The 17,152-nt window shown below is 46.3% G+C and overlaps 1 protein-coding gene across 1 annotated transcript in view; it reads left to right on the forward strand.

Annotated features, from left to right (window-relative positions):
* ATP6V0A4 (ATPase H+ transporting V0 subunit a4) overlaps positions 1-17,152 on the forward strand; it is a 47,626-nt gene that overhangs the window by 24,890 nt on the left and 5,584 nt on the right. The window contains exons 13-17 of the mRNA XM_059074888.2: positions 691-784; positions 4,599-4,717; positions 6,736-6,952; positions 10,816-10,917; positions 15,256-15,384. Of these exons, the coding sequence (XP_058930871.1) occupies positions 691-784; positions 4,599-4,717; positions 6,736-6,952; positions 10,816-10,917; positions 15,256-15,384 (661 nt within the window). The remainder of the gene's footprint in view (positions 1-690; positions 785-4,598; positions 4,718-6,735; positions 6,953-10,815; positions 10,918-15,255; positions 15,385-17,152) is intronic.

Raw genomic sequence — 17,152 nt, forward strand, 5'->3', positions numbered from 1 at the left:
CACACCCCAGCTGCAGGAGGGAGGGAGTGTATTTCTATGCAGCCTGTCCACGTTGCCAACATGCTGTTCTTCAAATACTCATCCTCGGGCCCCTCCATGATGTGTGCTCTTAAAAAAAGAAAAATTAAGCCCTAATGTTCTTAACTTGCGCACATGGTAAGAAATTCCTGCCCATTGACATTTGTGCTTCTGGGTGAGAATGGGACACAGATTTAAAGGCAGTTAATGGACCACAGCTTTCGGGGGCTGAGTTTCCCAGAGGTCAGGGGCCATGTGTGAAAGCCAGTTCACTCCTCCAGGGTCACTTCTCGTGCTCCCAGGGGAGATTTTCCAGCCTGGTCCCAGGGCTGGGTTTTATTTCCTCTATACTCCTGTCACCCTTGCTCCCTGCCTCTTTTCTGACGTAGTATAACTTTTTCTTTACCCAGTCAGGCTGAGAGCCCTTTGGAGACTCAGACTGTGACCTCCTTGGGGGCCAGATGGTAATTTCTGTAGCTCAGTACGTAGGGTGAGACTCAGCACATAGTAGGTATTCAATACCCATTTGTGGAATAATTGAATGGACCAATTGGTGACTTGCACCAACAGGCTTTGATTGCCTTGCAAGTGGATGACTGATGGTACTATAGTATTTTTCCTACCTCTAGTTGATCATTGGTTTTGTTTTGTTTTTCCTTTCTCCCTCTGTAGTACACAAGTAATGGAAACAAATCCAAATTTACAGCTGGACCCAGCCGTTCCGGGAGTGTACTCTGGAAATCCATACCCTTTTGGGATTGATCCGGTAATAATGTCTTCTGAGATTAAATATTTATTATGTAAAATGTCTTGCTGAGGAGATCTCTGTGTGGAGGGGACGAAAGTGCCAGAACCTGTCAAATCCACCAACTTGTACTGAGATAGAATAGCATGTCCTGGAGGTTTTTGTGACACACTGCAATGGATTCAAGTAAATGTCCTACCTGCCCCCTTTACCAAGCTCCTGGGTCATTTTCCATGCAATTTCCCAAACATCTGCCTCTTTCTTCTCAGTTATACCCCTGGAGGTTTACAGTTGCTTCTCTTTTTTTGCGGTACGTGGGCCTCTCACTGCTGTGGCCTCTCCCGCTGCAGAGCACAGGCTCCGGATGCACAGGCTCAGCGGCCATGGCTCACGGGCCCAGCCGCTCTGCGGCACGTGGGATCTTCCCGGACCGGGGCACGAACCTGTGTCCCCTGCATTGGCAGGCGGACTCTCAACCACTGCGCCACCAGGGAAGCCCCTACAGTTGCTTCTTTAAAAGGCCCTTGGTCGCTTGGAAAGTATGCATATTAGATAAGCAGTTTAGCATCCTAACCAAGTTCCCAACTTTGGCGTTTTCTTGCAGTGATTAACATCTCTCTTTTTCCTAGAAAAGTGTGGATTTGCTTTTATATTTGCATTATTTTATTGCATAGAATTATACAAGTTTTAAAAAATGTGTTCACTTTAATGGTTTGTTATATCTACCTCAATTGGATTTGAGCCAAACAAAGGTGCTTCCTCGCCCAGCCTGCAGGTACGAAGAGATGTCAAGAAGACACATCCCTATTTGGGTAAAACCCCTCACACGATGGCTTAGCACCATATTGCCACCAGGTGGCGGCCTTGTGCTCCAAATGAGCACAAGAGTCTGGAACTGAACTTGGCAGATGGGGTTCATAAAAGTTTCCTCTACGCTCATTTTGTTGGAAGAGAACCTGAGACCACAGTTTTACTTGCTGACAGTTGAGAGTAATAGCACTGGCCCTAAAATTGGTTCTCTGGTCTCTCCTATCTTGTGGGTCATCTCCTCTTCAGTTTTCCTGTTCCTCCCACTTGCTGCCCACCTCCTGTCCCTTATAAAAACAGCAAGCATCACCCAGGATTGGTTTATACTTTCCACCCATGGGCACTTGCATTCTAAGTTTTATCAAAAGAGGCGAAGTCCTTGAAGTCCTGTTTGTAAGCTGCAAAGTGCTAAAAATAAATGCAAGGTGTTATTTTTGTAGACTGGAAGGCTTAATCTTCAGTCCAAGGAATTTCATGATTAGCAAACAGGCAGCGGAGGAGTATTAGAAGGGAGTGATTTTTAGGGTCTGGTTGACCTTCCTTTCCTTTGAATCTCATTGCTCCTACTGTCCTGTCTCTTCTCTTCACAGCCCCCATCTAATGCATCAGCAAATCCTCTCTACCCAAGTTTGTTCCTCACGGACAAAGGGAGGGTAGCACATTTCACGGTTCAGAATCGAGTGGTCCAGTCTTTACTCTGTGTGCAATTTTGTCATCGGCCCACTAGTTAGAAAAGAAAAGAAAAATGTGAGGGTGAAAGGGAAGGTGATGTGTTGAAAATAATTAATTTTTCCCTAGTAACATTTAGATTTTTAAAGATTTTTGGTCTTTTAAAATATTATCAAATAATAATATATGATTAAAAACCCATATAATACAAAAATTATTAAAAAATAAGAAGATAAAGCAGAAACTAACACACCATTGTAAAGCAATTATACTCCAATGAAGATGTTAAAAAAAATTTAAAAAATAAAAAGAAAGAGTTGCCTTTCTTACCTTTCCTCTTCCTGCAATCTGATTGCCCAGAGATAATCTCTCTCTTTTTTTTTTAACATCTTTATTGGAGTATAACTGTTTTACAATAGTGTGTTAGTTTTTCCTTTACAACAAAGTGAATCAGTTATACATATACATATGTTCCCATATCTCTTCCCTCTTGCATCTCCCTCCCTCCCACCCTCCCTATCCCACCCTCCCTATCCCACCCCTCTAGGTGGTCACAAAGCACAGAGGTGATCTCCCTGTGATAATCTCTTTAATAGAACATTTCTGTGTTTATATTAGCACTTATATATATTAATGAAGGGTTTGATTTTTACATAATATAAATTTCTACAGCTTAATTAACTCTGTTGAGCATCTATTTGTGAATCAGATCACAAAATATTTGGACATCAGAGCTGAAGGGGCTTTCTAAAGGCATCTTGAAATATTTTATAATAAATGAACATTACACAATGGTTATAAGCACATGATTTAGAATCAGATAGGCTGCGTTTAAATCTTGGCTTTTCTGTTTACTTGCTATGTGATTGTGAGCAAATGATCATCTCTGGGTCTGTGTTTCCTCATCTGTAAAATGGGTATAATAATAGCCCTCATAGAATTGCTCAGAAGAGTAAATGAATTTTACAGGTAAAACACCCGGAAGAGTCTGGTGCATAAACAGAGTAAATGCTCCATTTGCTGTTATATTATTTCTCCTTGGGTGTGTAAGTAACTTAGTCTCTCTGAGATTTTGATAAATGCCCTTATCTGTAAAATGGGAATACTTATAACTATCTCATAGAGTTTTTGTTAGAATTAAATGAGATAAATACACTTAAAGAGCTTAGTATGTACCTGGTACTTAACCGTGAACATTTTTTAGTTTTTCCAAGCTGGGTTTAAGGTGTACTGGTAACCCTGCCCTTACTGTGTTGAGTGATTCTGTGGAGACTGGCCGACCAGGAGGGCAAAGGGAAAAAGCAGAGGGTGGAGGGCAAGCCTGGTGCAGCTTCAGTGTCAGGGCAGATGGGGAGGGTAGTGGAGGTGCCTCTGGGGTCTGAGCACCTGTTATAGGAGTCCCTTTACCCATCTTCCGAGCAGCCCCCTTAGTGATTGTTCAGCTGGCAGCCGCTCAGGACATCGTCAAGACAGAATCGGTGAGAGGTGGTTCCTGCATGGGGGAGGGGTAGGTAACTGTGCACTGAGGCTGCAGTAGGTGGATGTCGACCCCTTAGCAGAAGCAGAGACTCCTCTGCTTGGAGGAGGAAGTAGTTTAGGAGGAAAGAAAAGAAGACCCTGTGGCTTTGTTAGGTCTGAGGAGCAAACCCTCCAGATGCCTAAAGTTCCAGAGGGGTCAGAGGTAGGAGCAAGGACTTGAATCATTCGCATGGGGGTGGGTGTTGGAGATCTCTGTGGGGAAGAAGAGTGTTAGTGACTGCGGCCATTAACCAGGGTGAGACCACGACAGCCCCAAGCCGCTGAGTGCTTGTTCTGTGTGACCGCCTTGTGTGGGCAGGACAGGTACACGCGTCCCTCTCTGTGCCAATAAATGTTGGCTACAGGAGTGGCTTCTTGAGAAGGGCCTGGGAAAATGCTTTGCAATGTAAAGCGCTATAGAAATTCAGAGTAAAAGGTGGTATTATTAAGAGGGCATTGGCTAAATTCATGGGCCAGAGATCTACACCATTAATGTGGGAACCCAGGTAAGTCTGAGATCTCTCCATAATGTTTCAGAATGTCTTTTCATTTAGAACAGGGGAAAAAATCATGTCTTTTTTTTTTTTTTTCTTCCAGTTACTTGATGTTTTACTAATGGTGCTATTGGTTCCAACACATTTGTCATGAGGGGTGCATTTATAAGGGGTCTGGTCCTTTTCTTTTTTTTTCTGAGCCCCAAATGCATGTGCTAAACTGGACAGAAATTTGAAAATGTGGTTCCCAGAGCGGCTTTTTCAGGGGAAATCGAGCTCTAGCCCCTGACTCTGGGAGAACTTCTAGACTCTGGTCTCATGTCTTTCGTGTCACGTTTCCCTTCCAGATTTGGAACTTGGCTTCAAACAAGCTAACATTCTTGAACTCCTATAAGATGAAGATGTCAGTTATCCTGGGAATTGTCCAGATGGTTTTTGGTGTCACTCTCAGCCTTTTCAATCACATGTAAGCTTCACAGTGACCTTTCTGCCTGTTGGTTTGACCACGTCGGGCATATGGGCAGGGGCAGAGCCACCAGTTTGCTCACCCTTTGTCCCTCCGTGCAAGTTTCCTTCCTACGGGGACTGCTTTCCCCGGTCTCTTGGCTTGAGCTCAGACAAGCGGGTTTGCCAGAAATGACACCTCTGTTTCTCCTGAGCTGAGTGCACCTTTCACCTCAGAAATATTTGAGGGTTCAGAAAGAGACTGCAAGGCCACAGTGCTATGTGGCCTCCCAGCCTGCAGGGCCTCCGTTGGTGCTGTATCGAGGCTTAGCTCCCACCAGTGGGCAAATGGAGACACAAGTGCCCTCAGATTCTGAATTCCATCTGGTATGATTTCTTCCTGCTGGCAGCAGCCCCTCTCTCATTTCTTTGACTGTTAACGTTCTCCCATCTCTTCTTTCTGTTAAGATTGATCTCTAGAAAGCTTCTCAAACTTGCATATTTGCGCTAAAGTTGTAAATGTTTGAAAACAGCCTCAAATATGCCTATTGAGAGATCCTTTTGTGGACATGGCAGCTTGTAGGTATTGTTGAAACCCACCCGCCAGGAGGTCAGCACAGTACCAAAGAAATGGTGCAGAGTTGAGTCAGAAATTTGACTGACGCTTCTAGCTCTTTATAGCTGTGTGATCATAGACGTGTAGCTTAACGTCTCTGAGATCGTTTTCTGCTGGAGAATGGGAAGAGAGGAGTCAGGATGGGTCGGTTATCATGCAGTAACGAACAACTCCCGAATCACAGTGGTTTATGACCGTGACGCGTGTCATCGTGGGCCACCGGGGGCGCTGCTCATCTCCTCCTCACACTGGGACTGATGGGCTGCCACCACCTGGAAGCTGCCCGTTGCTGTGACAGGAGAGTGTGGTCAGTTACGCACTGACTCCTAAGCTTCCACCTGGAGTGACACCTGCCACCTCCATTCCCATTTCATTGACCAGAGCAAGTCACATGGTGACCTCCAATCAGAAAACCAATAGATGTGCGATTCTACTTAAAAAATAAGAACTATTTAGTGAGTAAACGAGTGACAGTGCCTTGGTACTACTGCCTGCCTGAAAGTGCTGTGAGAGTTAAACGAGAGATAAAGCCAGGAAGTGCTTTCTGGGCTATGATTGACATCGTGTGTCAGGCTGGCCTCAACTATCTCTAGTAATCCTGCTTTATCATGGGATCTCTGTTTTTCCGTCCAATAACTCTTACAACTGACAAAGGGTCTGGGGCCCTTTTCTGACATTTTAACTGGGTGTCCTCTACCTTAGTCGTGTGGGACTGTCTCTATGTCTTAGAGCAGAAGTTGGCAAACTTTCTCTGTAAAGGGCCAGATAGTAAATGTTTTAGGCTTTGCAGGCCAGATGGTCTGTGGCACAGCTACTCAGTTCTGGTGTTGTAGTGTGAATGCTGCCACAGACTATATGTAAACAAACGAGTGTGAGTGTGTTCCAATAGAACTTTATTTATGAAAACTGAAATCTGAATTTCCTATAATTTTCACGTGTCATCAAATATTCTTTTGATTTCCCCCTCCCCCCAACCATTTAACGATGTAAAAGCCATTTTTAACTTGGAAGCTGTACAGAGCTAGATGATGGGCTCAGTTTGGCCTGCGGGCCATTGTTGGCTGACCCCTGTCCTAGGGCATCCTTAGGGGAAAAGCTGCCAAACCATGCTTCTAATAGCCTTGTACCATTCACTGTGTTGACCTGAATTAGGTCTGCCTGGGAAGCTGTGGCCAGATCATCAGTTGTCTGTGTGAGCCTGCCCTCTGCCTCAGACTTGATCTTCTAGACCCTGGTTCTCTCTGAACCTTTTGTGCAAAAGCACCTTTCTTTCTCATCTTCTCCAGCCGTGCATGATTTTCGCTTGCCTGGGGAGTGTATGCAGGCTTCAAAGAAATGAACATTTGGTGATTTGGAGAGAATAGTGAGTTGTTGGTATCCCTTCAACGTTCTGTCTTGTGTGTGTGTATGTTTCCCACCCTCAGATTCTTCAGAAACACTCTCAACATCATTCTGCAGTTCATCCCCGAGATGATTTTTATCCTGTGTCTTTTCGGATACCTGGTTTTCATGATCATTTTCAAATGGTGCTCCTTCGACGTCTCCGTGTCCCGGCGAGCCCCAAGCATCCTCATCCACTTCATCAACATGTTCCTGTTTAACTATAATGACCCTTCGAATGCACCCCTATACAAACATCAGGTATTCATGGGGCTTTTTTCTTCTTTTACGCACTTGATTATGTTAAATCTCTCTCCTACTCTTGGGTATTTCAGAGAGTGATTACTTGCAAGACTGAGCCTTCTCGGCACCCGATGTGTTAGGTTCCTCAAATTTCAGAAGGTCTTACTGGATGAATGTCTGGGTGCTGAGGGCAGTGCTGTGGTGTGGCTCCAGCCCTTCCTATCTGAGTCACGCATGGGAGGGATTATTGCCGTGGGGTTGACAATTAGCTTGTACGTTGTCTGCGAAGAAAGAAAAAAATAATCCTTCAGCCTGATTGGCTTGAAACTGTAAATGCTCTAAATAGCACCTTAAAATGAATAATCTTTTATTATAAAAGTAAACTCTAGTTAAGGTTCACAAGAAAGAAAATTGAAATAGAGTCAAGAAGAAGAATCCCTGGGCTTCCCTGGTGGCGCAGTGGTTGAGAATCCGCCTGCCGATGCAGGGGTCACGGGTTCGTGCCCTGGTCCGGGAAGATCCCACATGCCGTGGAGCAACTAAGCCCGTGAGCCATGGCCGCTAGGCCTGCGCGTCCGGAGCCTGTGCTCCGCAACGGAGAGGCCACAGCAGTGAGAGGCCCGCATACCGCAAAAAAAAAAAAAAAAAAAAGAAGAAGAATCCCTGTGTTCACGTGGGGAGTGAGTTTCTGGAAAACTGAACCAAACTCATGCTGTCCTATGAGCTTCCATGGCTAATTGGAGATGCTTGCTTTTTTTTCTTTGGGCTCTTCTTCTATGGATGATACCTTCCAACAGTTGGATGTTATTGCCATTCTGACTTCTGTTTCTTTCAGCCTCATTATCAACTTAATATTGTATTTTTAAAAAGTATAAATGTCCCATGAGACGTGGGTGGAAAGATATCTCAGTGGCTCATTTTTGGTAACACACATAGTTCTTTTCCTCTGGCTTCTCCCAGTGATAACCTGATCATATTGTTTGCTGGTAGATTTTCACTAAGGGAGGACCCACTTATATGGGTTCTAATTCCTCTGGATCAAGCTCTAGGGGTAGATTTCCCAATACCAGGTGGCCCTTTGGGGCACATGGCACCTGCCAGTGATTGCTCACCCTGGCTCCCAGTTACAGCCATGCTCCGCCTATGGCTGCACACGTCCTCATGAGTTTGAATCCTAGCTGTGTCCTCCTCCCCTACAGAAGCAGCAAATAAGAAGAAGAAAAAGTAAGGAATGATTTTAGCTAATAATCAGAGACGACACATAGCTCTGAAAGCTCTCTTGTATCCCACCTTGCTGTTGTTGCACCTGTTTGTTATACATCGATGGTGTAGGAACCATCCCTAGAGGATTGGCATTAAATGAATGTATCTGGAAGGTTCATTTATGCAATGCTGGAGTCTAAACGAAAGTTCGCTTGGATTTCCCAAACAAGTCTTCTCTTTGAGGCACGGTACTCAGATTCACCACATAGTTCATGTGCTAATTCTTTTCCTAAAGACTAAAGTCCTGTCTTAGTGCGCTGAACATTGAACAGTGAATGGCTTTTCCAGCTTTTTTCCATTCAAAAATGTTATTTGGAGTTGGCTGGTTTCTACACCTGGAATGAAGATTAATTATCTAGACCCAGTTTGAGTTTGCAGTTTCCATAACCTCATCTTCCCGTCATGCAGCTGGAAAAGACAGTGTAATTTACTAATACAGCCTCCTCCAAACACTGCCCTGGTTGCTTCGTGCCATGTTTCAATATCAAAGAAGAAGAGCAACAGATACGTAGACATCTCTGGTTGCTTTGTACACTGTGAGGGGGAAAAGCATGATATCTAAATGGGCAAATGGCAACGAGGTAGCTTCGAGGACAGGGGCCTGGGACTGGCAAGTGCAGTGTGTGTTCCCGTGGTTCTCCCGCTTCTTGGGAGCAGTTAAGAGTGGAGGAGGGGGCTTCCCTGGTGGCGCAGTGGTTAAGAATCCACCTGCCAGTGCAGGGGACCGGGTCCGAGCCCTGGTCCGGGAAGATTCCACATGCTGCGGAGCAGCTAAGCCCGTACATCACAACTACTGAGCCTGCGCTCTAGAGCCCGCGAGCCACAACTAGTGAGCCTGCGTGCCACAACTACTGAAGCCCTCACGTGTAGAGCCCGTGCTCCGCAATGAGAAGCCCGCGCACCGCAACAAAGAACAGCCCCCACTCGGCGCAACTAGAGAAAGCCCGTGTGCAGCAACGAAGACCCAACTCAGCCAAAAAGAAAATAAAAGAAAAGAAATTTATTTTTTTAAAAAAGAGTGGAGAAGGGTAGGAGATGGAGAAGATAAAATGTTTCCACTGTTATCGGGGTAAATCTTGTTACAATTGGGATGATAATAAATTGTCTCACTGGGAGCTTGGCCAGAACAGTTAAAGAAACGTGAGGGCTCAAGAAACGTTTTCCCTTTTACTCTGAGCACCCCATTTCTACATCTTTTCAGTGGCTCTGATGAAGCCTTCCCAGGAGTCCTGGTTCTTCAGACCATAGCAGCTCTGGGTCACTTCTCAAACCCCGTGACTCGGGAGGGTAGGAAAAAGGGTTGGGGGTGAGGATGTGAAAGGAAATATGTAACAGGATGATAAAATTGGATGACTCCTGGGCTTCAGCGAGGCATGAAGACCATAGGCGCCTCACTCCAAAGTGAATTGTGACAGAGAGAGAGAGAGACAGCAAAAGAGAGTTCAGCCCAGGCGTCCCAGGACCCGTTAGGTAACTCACCCACAATGAGTCTGTGCGAGTAGGGGACGATTTTTTTGCAAAAGAGAGCCAGAGGGCTTAGTGGTACTGGAAATATAAGGTCACTGATGGAGACAGTAAGTTTGTGACTTAAAGTGACCCAAGGACTTTTGGAGTGACCAGTGCAGTGCCAGGCCTGCTGTTTGCCCAGGGCCAGGGCTGACTGTCCCCATGGAACAGAGTCAGGGGGACGAGGGTCAAATAAAGTTGCCCTTATGATGTGGCTCTTGAGCACTTCTGTCCAATGACAGGCTCCACGTGGTGTGGGCGTGTGATGAGGGACCACGTGGTGTGGGCATGTGATGAGGGACCACGTGTGGGCGTGTGATGAGGGACCACGTGGTGTGGGCATGTGATGAGGGACCATGTGTGCGCGTGTGATGAGGGACCACGTGGTGTGGGCGTGTGATGAGGGACCACGTGGTGTGGGCGTGTGATGAGGGACCACGTGTGGGCGTGTGATGAGGGACCATGTGGTGTGGGCATGTGATGAGGGACCACGTGGTGTGGGCGTGTGATGAGGGACCACGTGTGGGCGTGTGATGAGGGACCACGTGGTGTGGGCGTGTGATGAGGGACCACGTGGTGTGGGCGTGTGATGAGGGACCACGTGGTGTGGGCGTGTGATGAGGGACCACGTGGTGTGCGCGTGTGATGAGGGACCACGTGTGCGCGTGTGATGAGGGACCACGTGGTGTGGTGTGTGATAAGGGATCACGTGGTGTGGGCGTATGATAAGGGGCCACGTGGTGTGGGCGTGTGATAAGGGACCACGTGGTGTGGTGTGGGCGTGTGATAAGGGACCACGTGGTGTGGTGTGGGCGTATGATAAGGGACCACGTGGTGTGCATGTATGATAAGGGACTACTTGGAGAGTAAGGAATAAAGAGAGGGAGACTCCAGTGTCCACCACGAGTGGACATCCCATACCACCGGACTGACAGTTCTCTCTCTGCACTGGGAATAGCCCGAGATGGGAGGGTGAATGGGTCCCTTGAAATGCTTTAGATCACTCCAAATAAAGTGCAGCTGAAATGATACATGTTTACCATTTGTATCATATGAAATGTGCTGTGTAACCACCTTGAAATTATAAGATCTTACTGTTTTGGTCTTAACAGCAAGAAGTCCAAAGCTTCTTCGTTATTATGGCTTTGATTTCTGTGCCGTGGATGCTTCTGATTAAGCCGTTTATTCTTAGAGCCAGTCATCAGAAATCCCAGGTAAGCACCATCCACTTCCATTCACTCACTGTGGGTAGGAATGCGGGTTCCCTGCAAATGTAAGTTGGCGTTTAGAGAGAACACCGCATTTACCAGGGCCTGGAGGACCTGGTGACGTGAGGAACTGGCCCGCCCCAGGTGTGCTTCCTACTGTAGAGCTCAGCTTTCCCTTGGGGCTTTCTTGATTCCGGTATGATGGTCACACTTAAATCTTACGTGCTGCAAACTGTGCTTGGTGTGTGTGTGCTGAGTCAAGTGGTAGTTAAGGACTTTTAAGGCTCTGAATGTGGTTGTTTTAGTTGAAAATAAGAGTCTTTTACTATAGTTTTAGTGTGTTAATGAGTATTGAAAGTTGTTTTCATCAGGATTCTGAAGTTGTGGGCTTTTACTGTATTATGTGACAGTGGTGAGAGGGAACTAGAGGAGGAAACACGTTTAAATAACTCCGTTCTTGTTTTTCTGATTTTCACCCTATTGTCAAACACCAGTCTCAGCCCACTTCCTCCTTTTGTCTAAACTTCTCCTGAGCCTCAGGTTTACTCAGGGGGGTGACGAAGTGTTTACTTTCAGCCTAAATCAGATAGGATTTGGGAAGATTAACCTTCCAGGGAGCATTAGAGTCTAGAAATGACACACAGGCACTGTTTGAGATGATCGGTCTCTGCTTCCCTCTGTTAGTGCAAAAGATTAAGTGGGCTATGCTGAGATCACGTATGTTTTAAGTGGTTGGAAATATTTTCAGATAAACCTTTTTTTCCTAAACTCTGACGTGGCTGATGGTAGAGTCGGGGACCTAGGTGGGTCCAGGCTGGAGTTCAGGAGGTTCGTCTCTAGGTGGCGCTCTGTTTCTAAATCACCTGCCTCTCCCACTATTTCCTGCCAGCCTTGACCAGATCCAAAACCTGTCTGAAATATAATTTATGTGGGATATAAATACACAGGAAGGCAAACCAAAGGATACTTGTTTATTGTTTGGTTAATAGGTGAGAGACCGAGATGGTAAAGGAGAGTTGAGGCGGACCATTGTCCAAATAGGTGAACTGGTGTTTCAAAGGAAGGTGGCAAATACCTTTCTGCAGAAATAGATGCAACTGTCTCTCTTAGAAACTCAACCTGTCCGTAAGTCGAGGACTAGGTTACTGCTGACTCGCCTGAGTCCCAGGACTCTCAAACCGTAGCTTGTCTTATTCTTTGCTCCACGAAAGCTGTTTAAATAGTGGCTGAGCCCAAAGTGATGGATTTCTCTCTTTCCCCCACGGATTCCTTGTACGACAGGGAAGGAAGTAGAGGTGCTTTGTAGTCTGCCATCTTGGGCGATACCTCCTAGACTGACCGTGGGGAACAGGAGCTCCCCAAGACTGCTTGGAGGCCTGCCTCCTTGGCCCCTGGGATGCGTAGCTGTCAAGTGACTTCTTAGGCTGCTGCTTAGATGGTCCTTTTTCATGTTAGAAACATTTCCTTCCACCTCCATCCAAGAGGTGATTCCATAATGGAATTATCTGGCCTCCTCTCAATTCCCCCTGTGAAACCTTAAAGAGGCCCAGGTTCATAGAGATTATAAACAGACTTGTTCTGATGGACCTGGGGTGGGGGCGGAAATGAGCAGAGGTCCCATCTCCTCAGGCTCCTCTGTAACCCTGTAGCCCTGGGTCCCTGCAGGGCGTGGTTTGGAAACCCCTTCCCTAGAGGGCCACCTGTGATGTGGCCCTTTTGGCACACACCCTGTAGGCAGCCAGTGAGCGCACACCTCCTCCCCAGAACTACTCATGCCAGCCCCCTGGACCGCCTGGACCACCCACATTCTGCTTCCTCTTGACTTGCTGCCGTGGACCCAGGTCTCCTGTCACTCCGTATCCCAGCTCACAGTGAAGTAACTTTGCATTTCTATCTAAAATCTTTACATTTACATGCGTGTTTTCTATGCCGAAATTCATTGAAGTATAACCTACGTACATCGGAGTGCACAAATGATAAGGGCAGAGATCAGTGAAGGAGCATAACATGAACACATCCGTGTGACCAGCAGTCAGATAGAGACGCAGAACACCATCAGACCCTGAAGTCCCTCTGTGCCTCCTTCGGTCACTCTCACCCCAAGGTCAACCGTTATCCTGACTTCTAACACCATAGGTTAGTTTGCTGTGCTCTTGAACTTTATGTAAGTGGAACCATACACCACGCCTTTGTTTGGATCTGGCTTCCTTCATCCAGGGTTATGTTTGAGAGAGAGAGAGAAAGAGAGTGTGTGTGTGTGTGTGTGTGTGTGTGTGTGTGTGTGTGTGTGTGTGTGTGTGATAGCTGTGTATTATAGTATTCCCTTGCATGAATATACCACAATTTGGTTATCCATTCATATATTGATAGTTATTTGGCTTTTTCTCAGTGTTGTTAGTAATTACAAACAGTGCTGCTGTGAACATCCTTGTGTCTGTCTTTGTGCACGTGTGTTTTACGTGTTTTTAGAAAGTTGCAAGTAACTAATTTAAAATTGATTACTATTTCAGACAGCATCCAGCTCCAACATTGTGAGATGTGTAGTTAGGGGGATTGCAAAGTATATTTTGAATGGGAAGAAGAGTCAGTAAATTCATAAAGTCCCAGTGTCACGCTTCTACACAGTTCTTTGTGCTCATTTCAGGATATGACCAGAAAAGGCTAGCATTTAAAGATGGAGATGGAAAAACTGTCTTCTGTTTCTTCTTTGGTATTTTCTTCCTTAAGTTGATGGGGAGAGAAAATAGGATTTCAAGAAGACAAAATAATGTTAACTTGAGCCCCATTTCTCACCATGGGGCAAGGAACCATGGGCCAAGGGGAAAGGCTTGCCCAGAGCCCCCTCTTGGTAGCCAGCACCCTGGAATTCCTGTCCAGATGGACACAAGCCCACTTCCAGGCCATAAAAAGGGCCAACCACAGCACTGGCCTGGGTACCACTGACCCTGCTGTGGCCAAAGGGCAGCAGCACTTCCAAGGAGGGAGTGTGGGTGGCACGTAGACATTTGGGTGGGAGTGTCCATGCATGTGCACACGAGGCCACGGCCCTTGTGCTGTGAGATGAAATCACAGGTGAGGAGGGAAGGGTCACACGTCGGGGTGCAGGGCCAGCTCTCCCGTGCTGCCACGTCCTGGTGTGGGATGCTGAATTTGAACCTGGCCTTCCAAGTTCTTGTGAGAATTTATTTATCAAGACAGAGTCCAGAACATATTTTATTTAGGAGCTTGTTGGCTTGATTTATAACTTTTAAATATTTAAACATATGGCATGTGGGCTTTCATTTGTACCTTTGCCCAAAGATCTGCAAATATCAGGTTCAGACCTGCTGACGAAAGAAAGGTAAAGATACTTTAATGCCTAATTTGCAATACGCCACCCGTGAAATCATTCTAGGAAAAACTTTGGATGTGGGACCTTACATTTCACAGTGACTTGAAAGAAATATTTTCTTCAGACTCAAGGAGAAAACCAGGCCAAACTGAATGGTGATGACACCTAGATTTCTTTTTCCTTGAATTTTTTTCTTAGCTATTTTCATAAAGTGATGTTTTTATTTTAAAAAGTGTATTTATGTTGGAAAAGTCATTATCTAGTCCTTTTGAGCTGCTGTAACAAAATACCACACACTGGGTGGCTAAAACAACAGAAATTATTGCTTACAGTTCTGCAGGCTAGAAGTCCAAGATCAAGGTATCAGCATTGTCACCTTCTGGTGAGGCCCCTTTCCTGGTTCACTGCTGGCATCTTCTCTCTGTGTCCTCACCTGATGGGAGGAGCTCGGGAGCTCTCTGAAGCCTCTTTTATAAGGCACTAATCCCATTCACGAGGGCTCCACCCTCATGACCTAAGTGCCTTCCAAAGGCTCCACTTTCTAATACTTTCATCTTTGGGGGTTAGGATTTTAACATGAATTTTGTGGGGGGACACAAACATTCAGACCATAGCAGTCATTAATCTCTCCTAATTTTGCTTGTAGAAATCTGGCTGTTTGGGTCACACGACGGTTGGTTTACTGTAAAGAGTGTGATTAATTTGGCACCTTCTGGAACACAGTGGAGAAAAGCACATGCCCTGGAATTAGACTGCCTGGATTTGAATCCTGGCTCTGCCACTAACTAGCCTTACCAGCTGTGCAGTCCTGGGCTCATTTCTTAACCTTTCTATTACTTAAGTTTACTTCTCTGTAAAATAGGGTGATAATTGTGCTTACATAAAAAGATTGAATAGAGGGTTTAGAACAGTATCTGGGACATAGCTCATATTTAATGAGAGCCTTTATTTTATATAGAAGTTTTGTCATTCTAAGGGTGAATTTGACATTGCATTTTCTTATTTGCTGAAAGCTACAGGCCTCCAGGATGCAAGAAGATGCCACCGAGGACATCGAAGGTGACAGCTCCAATCCTTCCGTGAGCCCTGGTCACAGGGCTTCTGCAGGTGCCCATGGGGCTCAGGATGACCATGATGAAGAGGTATTTGGGGGAGTTCCCTGGTGGCCTAGTGGTTAGGATTTGGTGCCGTCAGTCCCGTGGCCCAGGTTTGATCCCTGGTTGCGGAACTGAGATCCCACCATCTCAGGCCAAAAAAAAAATTGCTTATCTAAAGAAGAGGGAAGAGGTATTTGGGACTTGGCACCTTATGAAGACTTCCGGTTTGTACAGATTCTAGAAGCCAGATCTAGTCAGGGATGATGCTCACGTATTTAACAGCCAGTAGCGTGTGGGCACCAGCCAATCAGAACGGACTTAGGCAGTAGAGCTGGCAGGGTCGGGAGGACCCTGCTGGTGGCAACCCTGTCATCACTGAGTCGTGGGAAGTTGGGGAGATCCCAGGAAAGGGGGGGCACTTAAGCTTACAGCTACTTACCAACCAATCAGGGAGCATTTTTAATAATTTTGCCCAGGTGCCGCTCTATCTGTGAGTATGAGGTGAATATCAGCCTCATGTTTAGTGACATAGAAGGTCCTAAATGTTACTGAGGTCTCCTTGGCTCAGAACTGTGCCCCTGGAAGTCTGCTAAATTTATGATGATCTTTCCCCATCAGTGACCCTCACTCATGAGAGCAGAGGCCAAGTCTGGTCCCTTATATTGAAGCAAGAAGTGGGTTATTTATTCCCAGTCCTCCTCCCCAATGTAAGCACACTCAGACGCCATCGCCACCTCTGGCCTCAACCCTGGCTCAGTCTCTTCTTTGTTCCCTTATCTTTGTAACGTTGTCTGCCTCTCACGTGAAGTCACAAATTCATGTGTTCTTCTCTCCTCCCTCCCTGTCCCTTTCCATCCAAGGGCAGCCACTCTCCCCTCAGGAATGTACCATATTTTCCCAGACAAGACGGCTGGCTGTTTTTATACCATGACTGACTGAAGTCACCCACAGTCCTGAACCCCAGGCGGGGGGTTTTAACCCGAGCTCTGTTCTAATTCTGCAGTGGGGACAGGGTTCCTGAGGCCTGAGAAATGCTACAAATAACTCCATCTGTGATGTTAATTACTTAAAAAACAACAAGGAGTATTCATTTGCACCAGTGAATAGCCAATTAGAATTAATGAAAAATCTAGATCATGGAAAGTTTTCCCAGCAAGATTCCAGGTACAGAGAGTAACCCATATTCACGGCGATTGGTATGACTAGGTCTGTCAGACCTGCTGGAATGTTTTAGAATCCAACCCACACATCTTCTGACTCATCAAGTCCCAGCCTGTCCAGTACCACCTCCCTCATCCATCCTCCTCGTGGTCTCGGTATATATCCGGTCAACGTTCACCTGCCACCTCCTTCGTGAACCAGCTGCCTGCACTGGGGGCAGCTTCAGGCTCCATTTGACGGCTCCTTTCCCCAGTACAATCATGCCTGGGTCTCCCAGCACGAGGCACATACAGGCTCGACTCTGCTCCCCCCTCCAGGTCCTGTCCCACTTCTGTCCGTACCCGGCGTTAGCCAGACTCCAGGCTAAGGGCCCAGTTCTCCAGGCTGCACAAGTCTACCCAACACTTCTGACACCAGCCACAAGTTTGGAGGTCCCCTCGGACCCCCTCATGTTCAGTCATTTGTAGACAGCTCACAGAACTCAGGAGAATGCTATACTTTCAATTACAGTTTTACTTACCACAAAAGTCTACAAATCAGAACCAGCCAGAGGAAGACACAAGTAAGCAGAATCTGACACTGGGAAGGTTCCAAATGCAAATCTTCCGTGTTCTTAGGGATGCACGACTCTCCCGACATTGACACGTGGCAG

This window comes from Kogia breviceps, chromosome 9 (assembly GCF_026419965.1).
Source record: "Kogia breviceps isolate mKogBre1 chromosome 9, mKogBre1 haplotype 1, whole genome shotgun sequence".
NCBI lineage: Eukaryota > Metazoa > Chordata > Mammalia > Artiodactyla > Physeteridae > Kogia > Kogia breviceps.